The 19,829-nt window shown below is 45.3% G+C and overlaps 1 protein-coding gene across 1 annotated transcript in view; it reads right to left on the bottom strand.

Moving 5' to 3' along the window:
• Window positions 1-19,829, bottom strand: part of map3k5 (mitogen-activated protein kinase kinase kinase 5) — a 193,990-nt gene that overhangs the window by 2,239 nt on the left and 171,922 nt on the right. The window contains exons 23-28 of the mRNA XM_085997514.1: window positions 16,552-16,737; window positions 13,170-13,275; window positions 8,864-9,116; window positions 7,104-7,216; window positions 3,203-3,315; window positions 1,752-1,828 (exon numbers count right to left, since the gene is read on the bottom strand). Of these exons, the coding sequence (XP_085853640.1) occupies window positions 1,752-1,828; window positions 3,203-3,315; window positions 7,104-7,216; window positions 8,864-9,116; window positions 13,170-13,275; window positions 16,552-16,737 (848 nt within the window). The remainder of the gene's footprint in view (window positions 1-1,751; window positions 1,829-3,202; window positions 3,316-7,103; window positions 7,217-8,863; window positions 9,117-13,169; window positions 13,276-16,551; window positions 16,738-19,829) is intronic.

The following is a 19,829-nucleotide window of genomic DNA, read 5'->3' as shown; positions in this document are numbered from 1 at the left end:
ATGGAAGCAAGAAGAAATGTGGGCAAAACCCCTCCATTTTTTCATGCAGCCTGGGAGGTTCGGGCACAGGAGGTGCAACAAAGAATGATGGCCCTCTTTGGCACTGAACTAACAAACCAAGGCCACTGATTTACATTTTCCATGCAAATGTGATCATCACATGAATCTGAAAATAAAACGTGCTGACACTGTTTGCAATGAACATTCAATTTCACTTATTCAATAACCATAAAGCAGTGTCCCTGATAAATACATTACACATTACATAGCATGAGAGAGCGTAATGTCTACACTACAGACTTGCATAAATACTTCCCGGTCATGCCTTTTTATCATGTCTTTGTATCAAACTTAAAAATGTGCTATTTTACAGTCGATTGAAATTCACTCTACTTATCGCTAATTCTCCTACGCCCTACAAACAAAACGGAAAATTTCCTGGGCCTTTTTTTTTTTGTTTTTTTTTTTGAGTGATCGCCAGCAGTCCCTTTAAGGGTCGCTGGTTAGGTTGCTCAATGCCTGGTACAATTATGTCGAGTCCCGTCCATTTGTACCTGAATTTTGCATTCAGGATCCTACAACTGGCTTAGGATTACAATGTGCATATTTAAGGAGTTTAACGCCTGTTTCAGGTGGGCGCTCTGAACAACTAAAAGTCGCCCATGAGCCAGCATGACATCCGGTGCGGCAGATCATGATGCGCAATTCAGAGGTCTAACCGCCAATTTTACACTAGAAAAATGAGTGGCCCCCGAGTTGAAATTTCCCCTCACGATATTTTCCGCTTTCTACATCTCTACCCATGCATGTTTGTGATGTTATCCTAGCTTCACAATGTACACACACTCATCATGATTCCCAGGGCCTCATCAACATTTTGTAGCTCTGTCTCCCACACCGCAGCCAGCCATATGAATGGCTCGGCCGGTGGGTGGGAGGAAGCACCAACGGCAGGAGACCCTGGAACTCGGGGGGCCGGGGGCTGGAAATCGGGGCTCGGGATGGCCAAAGGCACTTCTGCCCCTGCTGGCCCACAAGGAGTGCTGAAACAGGCACTTACCTTGTGGAGCTGGCAGCTCCCGCATCCATTTCACTGCCTGGTTTCCTGAGCCCTGGGAAACATGTGCAGCAGCAGCAGCAAATTTCAAATCAGGCTCCCAGTTGCACTGTGGGAAACCAATTTAAATATTTTAATTAGGTGTCCCGCCTCTCCACGCGGGACACTCTGGAGCGCCGATATCCGCTGCTGTAAAAAAGGTGGTAGGCCTGTGCGTGATGGGTTGGAGTCGCATTCCGCGCATTTCGCTTTTTGATTCCCTCTGACCCTCTCCCGCCCGTCGTGGGGGTGGGTTAATATCACAGCCAATAACTATTCAAGTGCGCCCACCTTTATGCTCGAAGAACCTGTGTGGCGATCAGAATACTAAAGGATTTGGCTACCAATGCAAAAATTAGAGAAATCTATTAATAAGATGTCAATAGTAATGGAAAAATGGAAATATTTTTGAAAGTAACTGAATGGGCGGTGAATGAACTGCTACAGGAGGATTACAATGATGTTTTTAATTTTCCTGAAAAAGAAAATCAAAGCAGTTCAGATTAAACACAAATTATGAAATACAGAGGAAGCCACATTCATATAAATACACCAGTGTCTGCTCCCTTACCTCCGCGACTCCTCTGTTCCCCACCCCTTGTCTCAACTAGCTATGATCAGCACTACAGGCGTATAGATTAAACAAATAAATTACCTTAATCTCAAGCACTTCAGGTCATCTCTCGTCATGCAGTTGAGAACGTCAATCAGATTATAGTCATCTGCCACAAACTGAATGATGAGGCAAGAAGAAAAAAAACTTTATGGTCACAATAAGATAACTGTTTTATCACATATCATACTGCTGAATTACAGGAATTTTGCATTTGGGATGCAATTACAATAATCTACGATTAAAGTAACAAATATACATTTATGCTGAATCACTTGTGAGCTCATACTGGCCACATCTACACGTTCGACGGTGGGAGGGTTTTGCTACTCGTATGCTAGATTTGAGACAATGATTATTCTAATTCAGCAATAACATTTAAAAAAAAAATTCGTTCCTGGGATGTGGGCGTCACTGGCAAGGCCAGCATTTATTGCCCATCCCCAATTGCCCTTGAGAAGGTGGTGGTGAGCTGCCTTCTTGAATCGCTGCAGTCCTTGTGGTGAAGGTACTCCCACAGTACTGTTAGGCAAGGAGTTTCAGGATTTTGACCCAGCGACGATGAAGGAATGGCAATATATTTCCAAGTCAGGATGGTGTGTAACTTGGAGGGGAACTTGCAGGTGGTGGTGTTCTCATGCGCCCTGCTGCCCTTGTCCTTCTAGGTGGTAGAGGTTGCGGGTTTGGGAGGTGCTGTCGAAGAAGCCTTGGTGAGTTGCTGCAGTGCATCTTGGAGATGGTACACATTGCAGCCATGGTACGCCGGTGGTGGAGGGAGGGAATGATTAAGGTGGTGGATGGGGTGCAAATACTGATTATAAACATGTTACACAAGCTTTGTTCGAAGTAGAAGAATTATATTTAAAAGATGAAGAAAGTTGTAAACATTACCAAGGAACTATTAAAGCACAGCATCCACACCCATTATCAGCATCTCTTTGGTATGCATGTTATCATTCAATAATATTCGCTTACAGCCATTGTGATTTTTGGATTAGAAACAGCACCGCACCTACTCCAAGCATTACTAAAGGGTAATAATCTATACTCGGCACCTTCCTTTGACAAATTTGATAGTATCCATACTTACTCTTCCACAAACACTTCCCCAGCACCAGTTATTCCTGTGTACAATGTTGCATGTGTATGACTGTCTTAGCAATTCAGCATCTCAATGTATGCACTTACAAGCAAACAAAATGGAGCTGGTGATGCAGTGGCTGGTGGTTAAAACACTGTGGCACTTCAGGTGCGGATGCTCCACATTATCAGGTAAAGAGGCTCGAGTCCTATCCTGGACCCGCTGTGGCAGCAATTGAAGTCAATGGGAAGGAAAATCGACAGAGGTGTGTAACGAGTAGCCAATCCGATTTCACCCCGTTTACACTATCACCAAAAGTTAAAATGGCCCCCGCTGAATGTACAGATGAATGGAGTATTGCATCAAACCAGTGGTCTGAAGATGACATGTACACCAATACATTCTTTCTTACCCGATCTATTGTATCTTCATCAGCTCCATGTTCTCTCAACCAGTCAATAAGTTCAGGGTCTCCATTGTTTACGGGAGAAGAATCGTAGTGACAGACAGACAGAATAGGTAGGTCTATTAAAAAAAGTTGAAAATAAACAGGAACTTAATGAATACTTGAATGGAGTCAACAGAAGCACATCATCAGAAGACAATAACTCACTTCAGTGGAATGAATGCTAGTTGATAGCTGAATCCAGAAACACAAGTTTCGAAAAAGATGAAAAAAACCACACCCATAGAAAAATGCAATGGCACATACCTTAAATTCTGCAAACACTGAACGCCCTTTGTGCAGCTGCTTACTGACATGTTTAACAGCATTGCCAAGTAAAAGATGTTCGGGTTTTAAAAAAATTAAATTTGTAAAAAAACTGAAGGTAGTCACGGTCTTCAGATATTGTAAAGAATATGGTAATTAGGCTCTGGGATCCACATGTCAATGAGCTCTGGTGCTGACCCCAGCGAAGCATGCAGGGGGTATCTCACGTGCCTGCCTACCAGAAGAGCCTTTAAGTTCTGGTGAAGGGTGCCAGGTCCCCGCAGGACCAGGGGCGGGAGGCCCTTCCCCCCCGAAAAAAACTGGCAGTGTTCCCATCATTTAATTTTATCAGGAGGCTAAAAAAAACTTTACATTTATAATATCCTCAAGGACCAAGATTACAAACTAGGCTTGGATCTCCAGTTGGGCCCCACTTCTATTCGCCGGCGGGCCTGCACGTCTGTTCTTACTCGGCCTCCTGACTCATCACTGCTCCGCCAGGCTGGGATGAGGAAATTCCCAGCCTTACAAAGTTCCCTCCTTGCAGGCCATACACCCTCTTATGCCACTGTCCTTGTTTGGAAGTAGGCGCATGGTAACAAGCAGGGAAGGCCAGGATCTGGCCTAATTTGTCCCACTGCACTTTGCCAGAGTGCAGCAGAAGGGCCGCTGGTTCCCCAGGGTGCACCTTTACTAATCGAAAAAATGAATCTATGACAAATATAGTAGATTGCAATTACAGTTTGAAACAAAGATGAGCTACTATAATATTAATTTAAACAGACAGCAGCAAAAGAGAGTGATCATATCAAAATAGCATATGGAAGGAAATGTGTGGATGCCAGGTGAGGCTTGGTTGTGGTGTCCCCTCCCATGGTACAATTGCCTGCCTACACTCAGTAAGCACGCTCACACATGAAAACTACTTGGGCAAGGTACTGAAGGGGACTTCAGACTGTGGAACTGACAGTAGCATAAACTTTCTGACTTTGTGCTCCCAGTGAAGAGGTTCACCAACCGAAGTTGAAAAATTACGCTTTAAAACTTCAAGAGAGAAGACTGAAGGATCTAAAAGCAAAAATAAAACCTACATTGGGCGTACAAGTATGAGAGAGACAAACTAAAAGTGTATAAAGATAGACAAAAATAGACAGCAGCTATCAGTAGTTCATAGAATTTTACAGCACAGGAAGCCATTCGACCTATCATGCCTGTGCCAGCTCTTTGAAAGAGCTATCCCATTAGTCAAAACTCACTTGCTCTTTCCCCATAGTCCTGCCACAGTTCTATTTGTGCAGTTTTAATTAAAAGCACATTGTCAACAATTTCTTTTTTTGGCATGATGTCCTGTTTTATAACCTCGTCTCTTAGGCAATCCCTCGGAATCGAAGATGACTTGCTTCCACACTAAAATGAGTTCCTCAGGTGACTGAGGAGTCCAATGCGGGACCTACAGTCTCTGTCACAGGTGGGGCAGACGGTGGTTGAAGGGGCGGGTGGGTGGGGTGCTTGGGTTGATGTGCGCTCCTTCCACTGTTTGTGCTTGGCTTCCGCTTGCTCCCGGTGAAGAGACTCAAAGTGTTCGGTGCCTTCCCGGATGCTTCTCCTCCACTTTGTGGGGTCTTGGGCCAGGGATTCCCAGGTGTCGGTGGGGATGTTGCACTTTTTCAATCAATCAATTTTTATTTGCCATATGTATTACTACAATGGAATGTTTTTACTCCCCGATCACTTCCACAATAGGCTGTGGGAGCTCAGAGACACGTCGCTATTCTACAGTGCCATGTTCAGTAAAAGTCAATTCAATTGTGTCCAAAGGTAGTGGGAACGCGATGTCCATCAGCCGCTCCGTCTCCGCGGACTCCTCCTCCCTGCTGCCGGCTCCACAATATGGTGTCCTTCTTCTCACGCTCACTGTCTGGCCTCAGGACTCCATGCCCGGCTCTCCCTCCTTCCCCTCAAACTACGAGCTTCCCGCACTGTCGCCGGTTCAAATTTGCAACGGCCCGGGGCCTGCCTCTCACGCTCACGTCCGGCCTCCAACCGCCAGGCCCGGCTCCCCTCCTCCTAGTCCGAAACAGAAATTCACGACGAGGAGTTGCCGGGCGACATGCCGAAGCGAGTCTTCGTGGCTGCTTCAAGGAGGCTTTGAGGGTGTCCTTGAAGCGCTTCCTCTGCCCACCTGGGGCTCTCTTGCCGAGTCGGAGCTCCGAGTAGAGCGCTTGTTTTGGGGGTCTCTTATCGGGCATGCGGACGATGTGGCCCGTCCATCGGAGCTGATTGTGCGTGGTCAGAGCTTCGATGCTGGGGATGTTGGCCTGAGCGAGAACACTGACGTTGGTGCGCCTATCCTGCCAATAGATTTGCAGGATCTTGCGGAGGCAGCGTTGGTGGTACCTCTCTAGCGCTTTGAGGTGCCTGCTGTACATGGTCCATGTCTCTGAGGCATACAACAGGGCGGGTATCACTGCTGTTCTGTAGACCATGAGCTTAGTGCCGGGTTTGAGGTCCTGGTCTTCAAACACTCTCTTCCTCAGGCGACCGACGGCTGCACTGGCACACTGAAGGCGCAGTCGGACTTCGTCATCAACGTCTGCCCTTGTTGACAGTTGGCTCCCGAGGTATGGAAAGTGATCCACGTTGTCCAAGGCCTCGTCGTGGATTTTGATAATCGGGGGGCAGTACTGTGTGGTGGGGGCAGGTTGGTAGAGGACCTTTGTCTTACGGATGTTTAGTGTAAGGCCTGTCAAGTCTAACCTTGTCTAGTCTAGCTGTAGCATAACAACAGCAACCTGGATTTATATAGTGCCCTTAACATAGGAAAAACACCTTGTTCACAGACGTGCAAGGAAAAAATGAAAAGCACACCAAAGAAAGAGATATTGGAAGGTGTGACCAATGAGGATTTTAAAACAGAGGTGAGGGGGTAAAACAGGTGAGGTGCCCAAAGGAGGAGGCACAGAGTCGTCGAGGGAGGTGTGACTTGGGCTGGGAATTTCCTCACAGATGCTCCTCTGCCATAAGTTCACTGGAAGTGCAGCAAAGTCATCTTTACACTTATAATGGTGTTTCCACCGCTCTTCTGGTGAAGTTACAGCAGTGTAGCAGGAGCAGCTCCATGGAAATTCATGGCTAAGGGCTATAAGGGCGATGGCAGTGGGTGAAAATTGTAGCCTAGCAGGGAGGCTTTGGTAAGGTACAAGGTGCCGCCACCCGTGAGCCAAGTTTCAGCCAATGCCAGGATGTCAATGCAATCATCCACAAACACTCCTGCTCCTCTTGGTTCCACGTCAAACTTAAAAAAATACTTTTTACTTTGTTTTTTGTTGGCGGACGCTGATTAGATGCTGCAACTGCTGATGAACCCAGAGTGAAGCAGGCCTGCGCTCCTCAGCACCTTCCAATTCAAGCGAGGGATCCTAAAACAGACATTAGGCTCCTCATTTACTCCAATTTGTGGCCAGACTTATTTCAGATGCCCTTTTTTTAGGCAGGTTGAAACCAATGATCAAAAAAGTAAAAGGTTAAACAGCCTGTGCTAAATAAGAAATGTGTAGTCAAAACAACGCTTTTGTGCGAGATCATTTTACTCAAGATTTACCTATTGGTTGCGACTTCAATCTGAGCAATTTAATTTCCTGCTCCTTTTCTTCAATAGCTTGATGAAGAAGAATCTGATAGTCCTTTTCCTTCTGAACAAGCTCTTCTAAAAGTCTATATAAATGAAAATAAAATTATTAACATTGCTTTGTAAAATGCAGTTCCAGTACATCACAATTTGAAAATCCATATTTAACTCAAACTTTTCCACTGGTTTGTAAACTAGATTGAAAGGTTTAAAAAAGTACACGTGCATCAAATACGAGTTCTACCCTGCTGCAGATTTGTTTTGATTAACACCGGAGTTGAAATTATTATTTTTAATGAAAAATGGAAGATACATTTCCCCCACCCACTGCGGGAGTACATCCCATCTTGATAGATTTTGGATAAACCATATATTGAGCGCACACATTTAAATGTATTGTAGTGTGTAAAATTTAGCCTGAGCGAGTAGCTGAGGAAAATAATTAATCAGCGGCAAGGGAGTTGGAGTTTATGGCAGGGTGAAAATGAGGGCTTTGACTGTCCTGATGTTCAGATGGACAAGATTTTAACTCCGCCATGACTTCATGTCAGTCAGGCAATCTGACAGCTCAGAGTTGTCAAGCAAAGTGATGGAGAAGCAGAGTTGGATAATTCATATGGTGAATCACTTTTGAAGTGCAGTAAGCGTTATCATTTCGGCAAACATGGCAGCCATTCTACAGCAGCAACATCCCAGAATCGTCATGAGAAGATGACCACCAATTAATTTGCTTTGTGGTATTGGTAAAGGAAGGAATGTTGGCCAGGACATTAGGAAAACTTTGAACAGAGCCAAGGGGCTAAAAATTTTGGGGGAAAAATTTGGTTGCTTTGTGCCTCCCAAGGGGGCGCTAACGGGGTGCAAATTTGATAAAGGTGTTCAAAATTACAAAGGGTTTTAATAGAGTAAATAAGGAGGAACTGTTTCTAGTGGCAGAGAGTTAGTAGCAGATTTAAAGTACAGGTAATTGGTAAAAGAACATGAGGAAAACATGTTTTACATGTCACTTGTTATGATCTGGAATGCACTGCCTGAAAAGGGTGCTGGAAGCAGATTCAATAATAACTTTCAAAAGGGAATTGGATAAATACTTGAAGGGGAAAAATTTTCAGGGCTATGGAGAAAGAGCAGGGGAGCAGAGACTAATTGGATAGCTCTTTCAAAGAGCCAGCATAGGCACAATGGGCTGAATGGCCTCCTTCTGTGCTGTATCATTCTATGATAAATCTACCCACATCCATTGTGATATATTTTATGAGTTAGTGCTCCCAGCACCAAGTACACGCTGAATGAGAGGGAAGATCGGGCAATGGGGTGTGGAGGTCAGTTCACCTGATCTGCAGCCCTCCTATTTTCCAGGTCATTCAAATTAATAACTGGGAAATTTGGACAGCTGCAAATCAGGCAAGCTGACTTCCATGCCTGATTGTCTGACTTGCCATCTCCCCAATGACTATGCCAACTTGTAAATTCCACCCCACTGTTGCAGGCACCTTAAACATGTTGCACAGCCTGAGCTCTGTATTGCACTACAGTTTTTTACTGAACAACTGTAGCAAGATTGTGACTATCCAAGTATTTGCTGTTGAGAATATTGTCTTTATTTGTCTAAATTGGACTTGAAGATGGCTCGGCTGCTCAAGTAACTTAATAGATACGCATGCAAATCAAATCAGATCAGACTGAATAAAATTACCCAAGTTTATTAATACATTTGAGATACTGAGATTTACCTGCTGGTTTCTAATTTAAGCCTTCCCAATTGCACACTCAAGGATCTGTGTACATATTGGGAGTCATGAGACAATGTTGAACTGAGGGTGCTAACACCCGAGGTTGGTAGCGGGTCCTCATTCACAGCAGCAGGTCGTTGAGTTTCAGAGTGAGATGGCTCATTGTGATCTTCATCATCACCATCCTCATCATCTGCTTCCTCTTGGTCTGCAGCATCACTCCCAGAAGCGAGGCTGAAATGTGGTCTCAGTTCTATATGAAGACAATACAGTATACTGTGTCAGCCCAGTACAGTTCTGTCCGACAGCTGTAGATATTTTAAAAAACATACCGTTGAATTTCAAATTAGACTAAAATCAGTTTTGGGCCTGGACAATTCCAATCAATGGTGCATTCACTTATCATTTCTTTGTGCAAATTAAAATATATGTGGGGAGCTTTATGTATGTGTTGTATTATATTAAAACACTTAGCTTATTAATCAACATTTTCAGCTTGTAAAGTAACATCTCTTGACAAGTAGAATTAATACTTTAAGGATAACTTTTTCAACGCTTAAGTGTCGAAAGAAAGGCTGGGAATTTCCTTAGGGATTCTCCCAATCGGCCACTGGTACCTCAGCAGAAACCTCGTTTGCGTGTCTATCTGGGGTTTCTGCCGATCTGCTGCAAAAGTTATGGCAACAAATCGGGAAAAGGCTCGAGAAAATTTCTGGTGAAAACAACTAGAGATCAATTTAAACTTCATTGCTTGGTCTTACAGTTCTTTCCTCTGCGCCAGACTGTGTGCTGTGGGGGCCCACACCCCCAAGAAAATAGGCCAGGCAGGCATAAGTACCGTGCATAGTTCTGGTCTCTATATTACAAAAAAGATAGAGGCAGAAAGTCCAGTCCCTATGGGTGTGTACGCGCTGTGTACTCACCCGTAGGGCCAACGGAAATGCCGGTTTTAGGCATGCACTGCGCATGCGCTGGAAACCGACATTTCCGATCTGTCAAGAAAGCTCTCGACAGATCCTCCGGCTGCGCTGGAGCAGGGCCTCTGCGGGTGGAGAGTTCCATTTTTTGGAGCCCCTCCGCCCGCAGAAAACACTTACAATTCTTGCGCCTAGTAAAAGCAGGCACAAGGCCTGCTTTTACCAGGATGAGTTGAAAAAAAGTTTTAAAAAATTTCCACTGAATTATCATTTAAAAATACTTTAAAGGTAAGTTTATTTTTAGCCACGTTAAAAACAATTTTTTTTCAAAAAATAACATTTTTGTTTAAAATACTTAATTTATGTAATTTAAAGTCATTTTAAAAATGTGATTTAAAAAAAATTTATTTAAAGTTTTACTATGTTTTTGGGGGTGCTCTCTATTCATATATTTGACAGGTCTTCCTGTCAAGTGTATGAAGGGAGATTCTCTTCTCTGATTGGCTCCCCATGGCCCACGTGATCCCAGGGACGCTGCGAACTGCCTGCGCCTCTGGGATACGTGTGCCCTGCGCACCGGCAGTTCGGAGAGGCCCAGCAATGGAACTCTGCGCCTCCCAGGAGCCCTCCGGTCCAGGCGCAGATTTTTCCAGATTGCAGCCCTCCGCCCGCGAGAGGCCTGCAAACGGAATTTCTGGGCCATAGAAGCACTGGAGAAAATGCAAAAAATATTTACATGGATGATACCAGAACTGAGAGAGTACAATTATCAAGGAAGACTGAAATGCATAACTGGGGTGACTTTCTCTTTGGGAAAACCCTTGGGCCTAGAAATTCAGTATTGCCACGTTTGGGGCGCGACAGCCGGGCGTACGCTAAATTTAGTGCCCGGCGCAACTTAGCGCTACCTTCAGCGAAATTGAGTTGCATCGCCCCAAGAGGTTGCTGCTGCGCTAAAGCAGGCGATGTACAACTATCATAAGGCGCTAAGCCGGCGAGCCGAGGCGCTAACACCGAGGGCGGGCGCAGCGAGTTTCTGAATGAAGGCAGACACACTGGCACCGGTCAGCTCTTAAAGGGGGAGGGTCGACTTGTTTGGCTGCCATGCCCTGCACACTGCAGCCCTGAAGCAAGGCCTGACCATTGCTGGTTCATCAGTTCTACGCCCTGGACCATGGGGAAGCCCGCTATTCTTCCAAATCCCATTGCACGCTCTTGCTGCTTGTCCAGGGTCATGGGGAAGGAGATGTACTGATGTCTCCTTCTGAAAAGGGCATTGTTCACCTGGTGGATGCAGCAATGTACCGCGAACTGGGAGATGTTGGCAATGTCCCCAGTAGCGGATTGGAAGGAGCCGATGGCATAGAAGTTGAGAGCCACCGTCACCTTCACTGCCACCGACAGAGACGTCCTGCTCCTCAGCTGTGGCTGCAGATCTCTGCGAAGCAGGTGGCAGATCTCAGTGACCACCTCCCTTCCGAATCGCAGCCTCCAAACACACTGCTCCTCAGACATGTTCAGATATGAGAACTGCTGGTGGTATACCCTGGGTGGGTAAGGCCTCCTGTGCCGACGCCTGTTGGCCCTTCTCCGTCTGGCCATGACTGGCATTCTCTCACGGCGTCTCTGATCCCTTTGAATGCAATGCAGAAAGCCAACGTTTCCACCCATTGCAGCCCCCATTATATGTGGCGACTCAAGGCTATGGCACTGAAAGTTAAATCCAAGTGCAAAGCTCTGGCCTGAAGCCAGAAGTACCTGTGCGAGCGCGGAGTCAAAGCAGAAGGCTCTCTGCCTTTGTCTCTCTCCAAATATCCGTCTCTCACACAGAAGGATTGGCACAAAATGGCTGCCACTTATAATGCAGGAGGAGTCCCCTTTAAATAGCGCCCCCCGTGCCCCGCAGCGACTGGGAACCGTTCCCCTCTACCAGTCGCTGGGGGTGCCAGGCGCAAAGAAGGGCGGCGCCACTGAAGTTCCGGCTCGGGGCGCACCAAGGGCGTTACACCATGAAATGACGTCACGATCTGCGCGCGCAGCTGAGCGGGCGCTGCGGTTTTGCGCCTCCGCTAAATCTTGAGTGAAGTTCGCGAGAGGCGCAGATCGCGCCGCGCCCGGGTGCTAGCCACTTAGCGCCCCATTTCTCCTCCTCCTAAGGCGCTTGCAGCTGGCGCTAACAACTGAATTTCTAGGCCTTGGCCTCCACTCAGCTTCTCTCCAGTGATACAAGCCTATATAGAAGCATTCCATGATGGTCCAACATGCTGTGGCATTGTGTTCGAGTAAGAGTCAATCGTCGGAACTTTCAACTTATGCAGGGGGGTAAAATGAATGATATCGGAAAATCAGGTGGATCATATAACAAGCGTCCGATCCGAAATCCCCCATTTTACACCCCTGCAGAAGTTGAAAGTTCCGCCCAATGCTTCTCTTACAATCAATTAAAAAAAAAATATTGATCACTATTAATACAAATAATGGCCTAGAAATTCAGTTGCGTTTGCGCCCAATTAGGGGCGAAAGAGTGGGTTGCGCCGGAAGTTGCGTCGCGCCCGAAATTAGGTGGGCCCTAACATCGGCGTTAGCCGGTAGCGCTGCGCCGGCACCGATGACATCATCGGTGTGCGCGGTACCGCCCGAAACCACGCCGATCCCCATCTTCAGTAGCGACCGCCTCTTCCGTGGCGGGCGCTAACAACATCGGGAGACCGGGTCCTTACTGCAGCCTTAGCGGCGCAAGTTAAGGTGGAGGTGCGGGGCGGCTGCTTTTTCGGCGGCCGCCTGCCCGCACCTCCTTCCCCGGCCTCCTCCACCCCCCCCCCCGCGGCATTGCCGGCTGGTTTCCGTGGAGCCCGGCACTTCTCCGTTGTGCCGGGCTCTTTTGCCGGCACTTGCAATCGGGGCTCCGGCCGTTGCAGGCACCTCCCCCTTAAGAGAAGGGGGAGGCCTGCAGTACAGCAGCCTGCCGCACCGCATCGGGTGGCGTAGCGGGACCGGGAGCGCTGAAATTCACTTTCAGCGCCCCAAGCGGGGCGGACACACCCTGTACCAGCACCCGGTTCCGCTTTGGGGCGCTGAAAGTGAATATGGGGCGGGCACAACTGGCTCCGCGGCGGGCGCAAAATTTTCGCCGCAAACGTGCTGGCGGGGCTATACCCAATTTCTAGGCCAATGTTTTTGTTAAATTAACTTATTTGATTGCATATAAAGTGAGGCATCTTTTAAAAAAAAAAATTGACACAAAAGAGCATTTTAGTAGATTCTTTGTTACACCATCTGGTGATACTGGAAGTACTAATTAGCTTACTTCATAGGAATACAATTATGGATGCTTGAAACTGTGGAGTTCTTAAATAGCCCAGACACCTGCTGGAACAGCAATGACTCACCAGGTACAAGAATAGTAATAGCCGTCTGCACAGCTTTGCGAATGATGTTATCCAAAGCAAACATCCAGTGAGGTTTAATATTGTGAGTTCTCAGGACTTTATTTACCTAGTGTCAAGAAGTAAAAAATGAGCTTTTGTTAACATTTGTTCTAAATCTTTTAGTCTCTACAGGAACGTGAAGACAATACCAAAATTGAGCCTATGCAGCAGGGCAGTAAAAAGATCAAAATGCTTGAAAGACATGCAGATTCTTTAGTGTATCTTGCACATAGTATTTTTATACCACAGCGTTGAACATCAATGTGAGATTTTCTTTAAAGTGTTGTAAAAACATACAAAACAGCTCCATGTTAATACTGAAATACAAAGAGAAAACACACAGCAAGTTAATCAGTGCCCAAAAGAAGAAATATTAGCATTTTAGATGCAACACTTCACCAGAAAAGAGTTCTCCAAAATGGTAATATTAATTCTCCTTCAGATACTGATTGACCCGTCGTGCATTTCTAGCATTTTCTGCTTTTATTCAAGTTTTTCATCATTTGATTTTTTTTAAAAATCTACATAATAACACTGCTATCTTCGTGACAATTAGTGTAAATGAACGTAAAACTACACGCTCTCTCCAAAAGAAACAGTGAAGCTGATTGAGGCGGTAAGGATCTTAGAACAGATTTTAAAAAGAATTGAATTATGCTAGTCAAAATAAAGTAAGCATACATCATGTACAGAATCTATTGGTAAAGCTCCAATCATGGAGGTCTCCTGAGGGTTTGTAGTTGATTTAAACCTATCTAAATGAAGAGGAAATCCTAATGGTTAGCACAACAGATGTTGTGTTCATTTACTTTTTAAATTAAGCAATTAACTTCAAAATAGGCATGAGGGTGCAAAACATTACATCTGCAAATATACTTACTAAGCTGAGAACACATCAGAGCACTTAATTCTATCATGCAAGAACTTACCCTCTTGTTTTGATACAGAATGTGTGACAAAACAAATCTGACACACATCTAGGCTAGTCAGTTTAATGAAAATGTTAGATTAAATGTGCTCACAAGGCTGTGCTGCCACTGATGGCCTTCCTCAGTCTTTGAATGTAATTTTACCTCAACATACAATGTTCACTAACGGTCTCTGTTCTCTATCTGATTTAATGCAAGCTTACAACTTTGCTTTTGTTTGTGTTCAACTTTCTTGTTGTCTGGAACTGAGTACCTAAAGAATAAGCTGTGTAATACCTTTCATGGGATTACTCCTGGTTATTAGGAAATCAAAAAAAAACTTTAACTTGCTGAAACGATGTCTGTGTAACATGACATTTGGAAAAAGGAAAAAGCCATTAGGCTCGACAAGATCATCTGTTTTTCATAAATCAATCCTAACTTCATGCTGCCAAACTCTTAAAGGACAATGTCCCAATAGGTATTCCCCTCCAATCTGGACTATGGCCAATTCATTTCTACGTGGTGATTGAATGAAGGAGGAATTAAGTTTTGTGTACTGCTGGCTCCTTAAAATAAAGTTTAAAGTCAGATGAACCCCATTCCACTGAATGTGACTTTTACACATACACATTTAAACACAAGACATTAATTTACTATCATACATCTGTCAACATTTGGGAATATGTCTGGTTTGCCACTTTTCAGATACTCTCCCTCCTCTCCCCCCCGCCCCCCCCCCCAATAAAAAGAGCTGATACTGGAATCAAATGATTCCTGTCCCATGGCTGGGATCATGTTCCAAATCAAAATAAACCAACGACCCCTTGTTGTGATTTGCTGACATTTGCTGCTCCTTCCACTTTCTATGTATCATAAAATATTGGTAAATAGCGAGAGGCTGTGAGGGATGAGTCTTATGGCACCGCTATAACTCTTCACAGCGCACCAGCCATAACTGCGTAGGAATGAAGCATAGGGTGGGGGCGGGAGGGCGGAAAGGGTTGGGGGATTGGATAGCTATTCTCACAGATAGATGGTGCATGCTCAGCGGGCAAGGAAGCAAAGCTCTACCTTTCAACGTGGTTGCAAGCAGCAGTGTCCGGGAGATCCATCTTCCATTCTGGGAGACTCCCGGACATTCTGGAAGACTCCTGGTCAATCCTACTCTGAACTTTTTGGTCTTGATTTTCTGATCAGTGGGAGTCATGCCGGACTGGTAGCAACACGAGCTCAGTGAGCAATACATTGGTGGATCGTACGGGGTTCAGGCTTGTTCAGATGTTGTTGGTGGACTGCCTGCAGCATTTTTGCACCACTGGAGGTCACTTGCTTCAGATGGAGGAGGGGGCAGGAAAAATGGCCACGGAGCTTGTTGCAGTGTAGCGTGCCTAATGGTCGTTGCTGAAGACATTTCCCCACCCCCCCAATCATTTGCATTCCCAAGTGTGATAAATCACCCCGTGATCAACTGCACTCGGAAATGCAGCCCTTTAATTTTTAACCTCCTCCCTGCTAGAAGAGCATTGCTGGACACCAGACACCCAGCAATGTTGTGATATTAGTGACAGGAAACTGGTGGATGACACATTCCTGCCATTAATGTCTAATTTGAATACATTTACCCAAATGTGTCAGAACGGCTCCCTGGCCCATCTCCCAACACTGGAGCTTCCCATTACCACCCAAAATCAAGCTGTAGTGTCAGAGAAAATCCACCACTTTGTTTAGCTGACAGCAAGTAATTACAATATGCAACCACTAGGCGTCTTCAAACCGTAAGGCAGAAATGGAGTTAAACTAGCAAGGAACAAAAACAGCATTGGACAGAAGTGACTGCTGTCGATGTTATCATGCGCACTCGTATCAAATTCTTCCCTGCCATTTTAATGGAGGTGTGAGCCTGTTTAAAAGTAAATGGGTCCTTTTACCCATTAAGACATTGGGGAAACTCGAGTGTATCTTATGGAATAATGCATAAAACCAATATAAATATGCCCTTGTTGACAGAAATGTAACTTTTTGCATAAATGTTTTTGCGCATCAAGGTCATGATCGTTATTCGAAGGAAATGGAACACTTTTCATTTCAGGCATCCAGGTAAACCACAGTTAGATGCAGAGTGTTACTCTACCCTCCACCACTAATGTGCCTCAGCTCTAACCTCGGAAAAGCACAGTCCCGTGCTTTTCCGAGGTTAGAGCTGAAGTTATAAAACACGGACCACTGTGGGATTGTTCACGTCTCACACTGGCCATCCTGTGGCCTCTGATTCAGAGTGCCACATTTGGCGCAGTTTTGTAAGCCCACGTCCACTAGCAACTAGGCTGAAACTGCCTAAACTCATTTCATGCAGGACCCTCACAGCCAGTAGACACGGGATCTATCTCAAGAAAAAAATTCACATTAAAATAAATAAATAAATGAGAACTTACAGCTTCCTGGAAACCAAAGAGCACCACCTGAATCTGGTTAATGGCATGGTTGTCAAAGTCCAGCTCCAACTTCAGCCTAGAAAGGGTGGCCGAGATGATTTTGCGATCAGTTGATCTCACAAACTCCCGCAAACTAACAACAAGTGTACTGATGTGCTCAGATTTCAGCTTTGGTTCTTCAGAACCCTGTGAATTAAGAAAACAGGTAGATTACATTTCTTAGTTTTCCAAAACTTAACAAGTATGCATTTATCGGGGCAGATTTTCCTGTTCCACTGCCTGGGTGCACAGGATCACCTGGGTGTGGTGCATAAAGGAAAACTGGTTGGGGAATATCACAAGCCTTTAAAAGGAAGCTTGCCCAATTTTCAATCGATTAATTAATGGGCAGAAATTGAGGCAGGAAAATTACGGCCATGGGACCCTCCAAGGACAGCTTTCTTCTACGCTTGGTGTCCAGGCAATCCAATTCGCCCAGGGCTGGAAAGGAAAATCTGCGCCACAAATAACTAACACCAGTTTGCCATGCTAAACATTCATTTCTATGGATGGCTTCAAGACGGCACACCTGGCAGCTGAAGCTCGGAACCACATCAACCCTCTGTGGCAGGGCTGTATTATTCCAGAACACAGTTGATGATTGACCAACCAGCCTGGCTCCCTAATTGAATGGGAGGCGTAGACCACTCATAAAGGGCTCGGATTCATCAAAATCTACTTCAGATAACATTGCAGATCAATGCCCCAATGAATATGATGGTCCTGACATAACAAGCAGCAAGAAACATACCAATGCTTTGTACTAGTACGCTGCATGGTTTTAACTGGTGAAACTTTTATCAGTACGCCTGTACACACTTGGGGCTGAGTAAGCCTTGGCTTTACCAACCTGCACCTATGCTCTCTGGACTTGGGAAAGTGGGGTGCATCCTTATGGGGTGGTGGGGGAAAAGCGTGTATTCCATACGAGGCAAACAGAAAGCCTACCTGTGTGGATTTTTCAGTAGCTTGGTTTGGAGACTCCCAAATGTGGAATTGTGTTTCCATGTGTATCAGACACTTGACTAACCCCCAAACAAATTTATGCAGGGTTGACTACATTTGTGAGTATCTCATTACCAATTAGATCCTAAGTTTAAAATGAAATTTCAGTATACAGTATATTTTACTTCAGCTTACTTGCAAATCTCCCGGCTGGGTCATGCGACCACGTTTGTGGAAATGGACTCGGTCAAGCAGACGGATGACAGGGATTATAGTGTGGCACCTGGGTTCTGCTATTTGCTGCCACCCTCTGCACTATGAGTACAGGTTGGGTTCTTAATGATGCCAGGGTTAATTAATCTGTACTTGACCACAATGCCAGGGCTGGTATTTTGTGGGTAAAGTATTAGAGACATCTTGAAAGAGGGGATAATGCAGCGCCTTGATACACATGCTATACTAAGAGAGAATCAGCCTAACAAATTTACGGGAATTCTTCAAGGAAATGACAGACCTTGTTGACAACAGAAACTTTGTGGATGTGATATATCTATCCTAGATGCGATTGGGGAATAGTCCTGCGGGTGGCAGATGTCATTTAACATAGATAAATGTAGCGCTATGCATGTGGGGAGAGCGAACAGCAAGCATGTGTACATCCATGGAGAGTTCAGAGCTTAAGACTGTTGAGCGGGAAAGTGACCTAGGTGTGATCGTTAAGAGATTCATGTACTTTCACTATCAGTAAGGTACAGCAAAAGCAAATAGAGTATTAGAATGTATTGACTGACAAACAGCACTATATTGTCCTTGTACAAGACATTGGTTAGGCCTCATGTAGAATACGGTGCCCAGTTTTGATCCTCTAACTTGTTAGGTGATATAGAGGCCCCTAGAAAAGGTTCAGAGGGCGGCTACTAGACTGATACCTAGCTTAAAGGCCCTTAGTTATCATGATAGGTAGGCTTAGAGAGCTGGGGCTTTTTGAATTTAGAAAAAAATATAGATTGCAAGGACATTTGATTGAGGTCTTTAAAATAATGAAGGATTAGGCTCTGTCCGTGTAGATAGACTATTTTGAGTTAGATAGGTTAGGGAGGACCGGAAAAGGGGTGGTGGCGGGAGGGGGAAGAAGAGGGATGTGGTGGTGGTGGTCATGCATATAAGTTACACAAGCACTGAACCAGGTTAGATATCAGGAAATGTTTTCTTTTGCAGAGGGTCGAGTTGCTCCCTCATGCATCGAGCATGGATTCGCTGCAACGGAGCTGGATGAGTTCCTAGCTATGGCTGATATGGCAGCTTACAAAATGTAGCTGGGGCATTGGGCAATGCGTCTCATTGTCACTGGTCTCCTGGAAATTTTTTGATTACTTTTGAGAGTCAGAAAGGAATTTCCTGGATTTTTCTCCCCCCCACCCCCCCCCGTGAAGCGGCCCAGGGTTTATACTCCGTTTCTTGCCTCTCCCGTGAGATCATGTAGCCGTTTGTGGGTAGGAGGCAATGGGGGGTGGGGGGGTCATGATTCTCAGTTGCATCATCATAATAATAGGGGGATAGGGTCAACGGACCAGCTGGTCTTTACCTGTCTGCCATTTTTGTTTGTTTGTCTGTATCCAGATTTCAGCAAGGCTTTTGACACTGTGCCACACAAGCAACGAGTCCACTAAGTAGGAAGGCATGGAACAGGTGACAAGCTTCTGAGATGCACTGAATTTTGACTGAACTAAAGAAAGTAAAGGGTGGTTGTGAATGGAAATGTGTTGCCATGGCAAGTGGATGCCATGGCGATCAGTGCTAGGGACATTGCTGTATACAGTGCATATAAATGACATGGAGCTGGGTACAGAAACAAAGCTGTCTAAATTTGCAGATGACACCAAATTGGAAGGGGGTAGTCATACAACCATAACTAATGAAGGATTAGACTGCCACTAACTCCAGAACCAGGAAACACAGGCTCAAACTTAGAAGAGGAAAGGTGAACAGAGAGATTAAATTCAACCACTTTCCGCAGAGGGTGGTGAATGTATAGAGAGAAGCAAATAGTGTTGAAAATGTTAAGGGAGATTTGAACGGATACTTGAAGTAGTGGATGACTGAAAGATATTTTTTGTGACTGGCCAGATGGACTCCATAGTCTTTTCTGGTGAAGAACTTTGCTAATTTAGGCTCCAGGTGGAGTTTAAGGCACAGTCCTACATGTCCAACCTGAGTTACGCCACTTCTGGTTCTGCCATATCCTTAGGCTTGTCTTTCACATTTAGATAGAACCTCAGAACGTGGTTCCACAC

This window comes from Somniosus microcephalus, chromosome 9 (genome assembly GCF_052327205.1).
Source record: "Somniosus microcephalus isolate GS21.2 chromosome 9, FLI_Smic_1.0, whole genome shotgun sequence".
NCBI lineage: Eukaryota > Metazoa > Chordata > Chondrichthyes > Squaliformes > Somniosidae > Somniosus > Somniosus microcephalus.
This window is presented reverse-complemented; position numbering and strand designations above follow the sequence as displayed.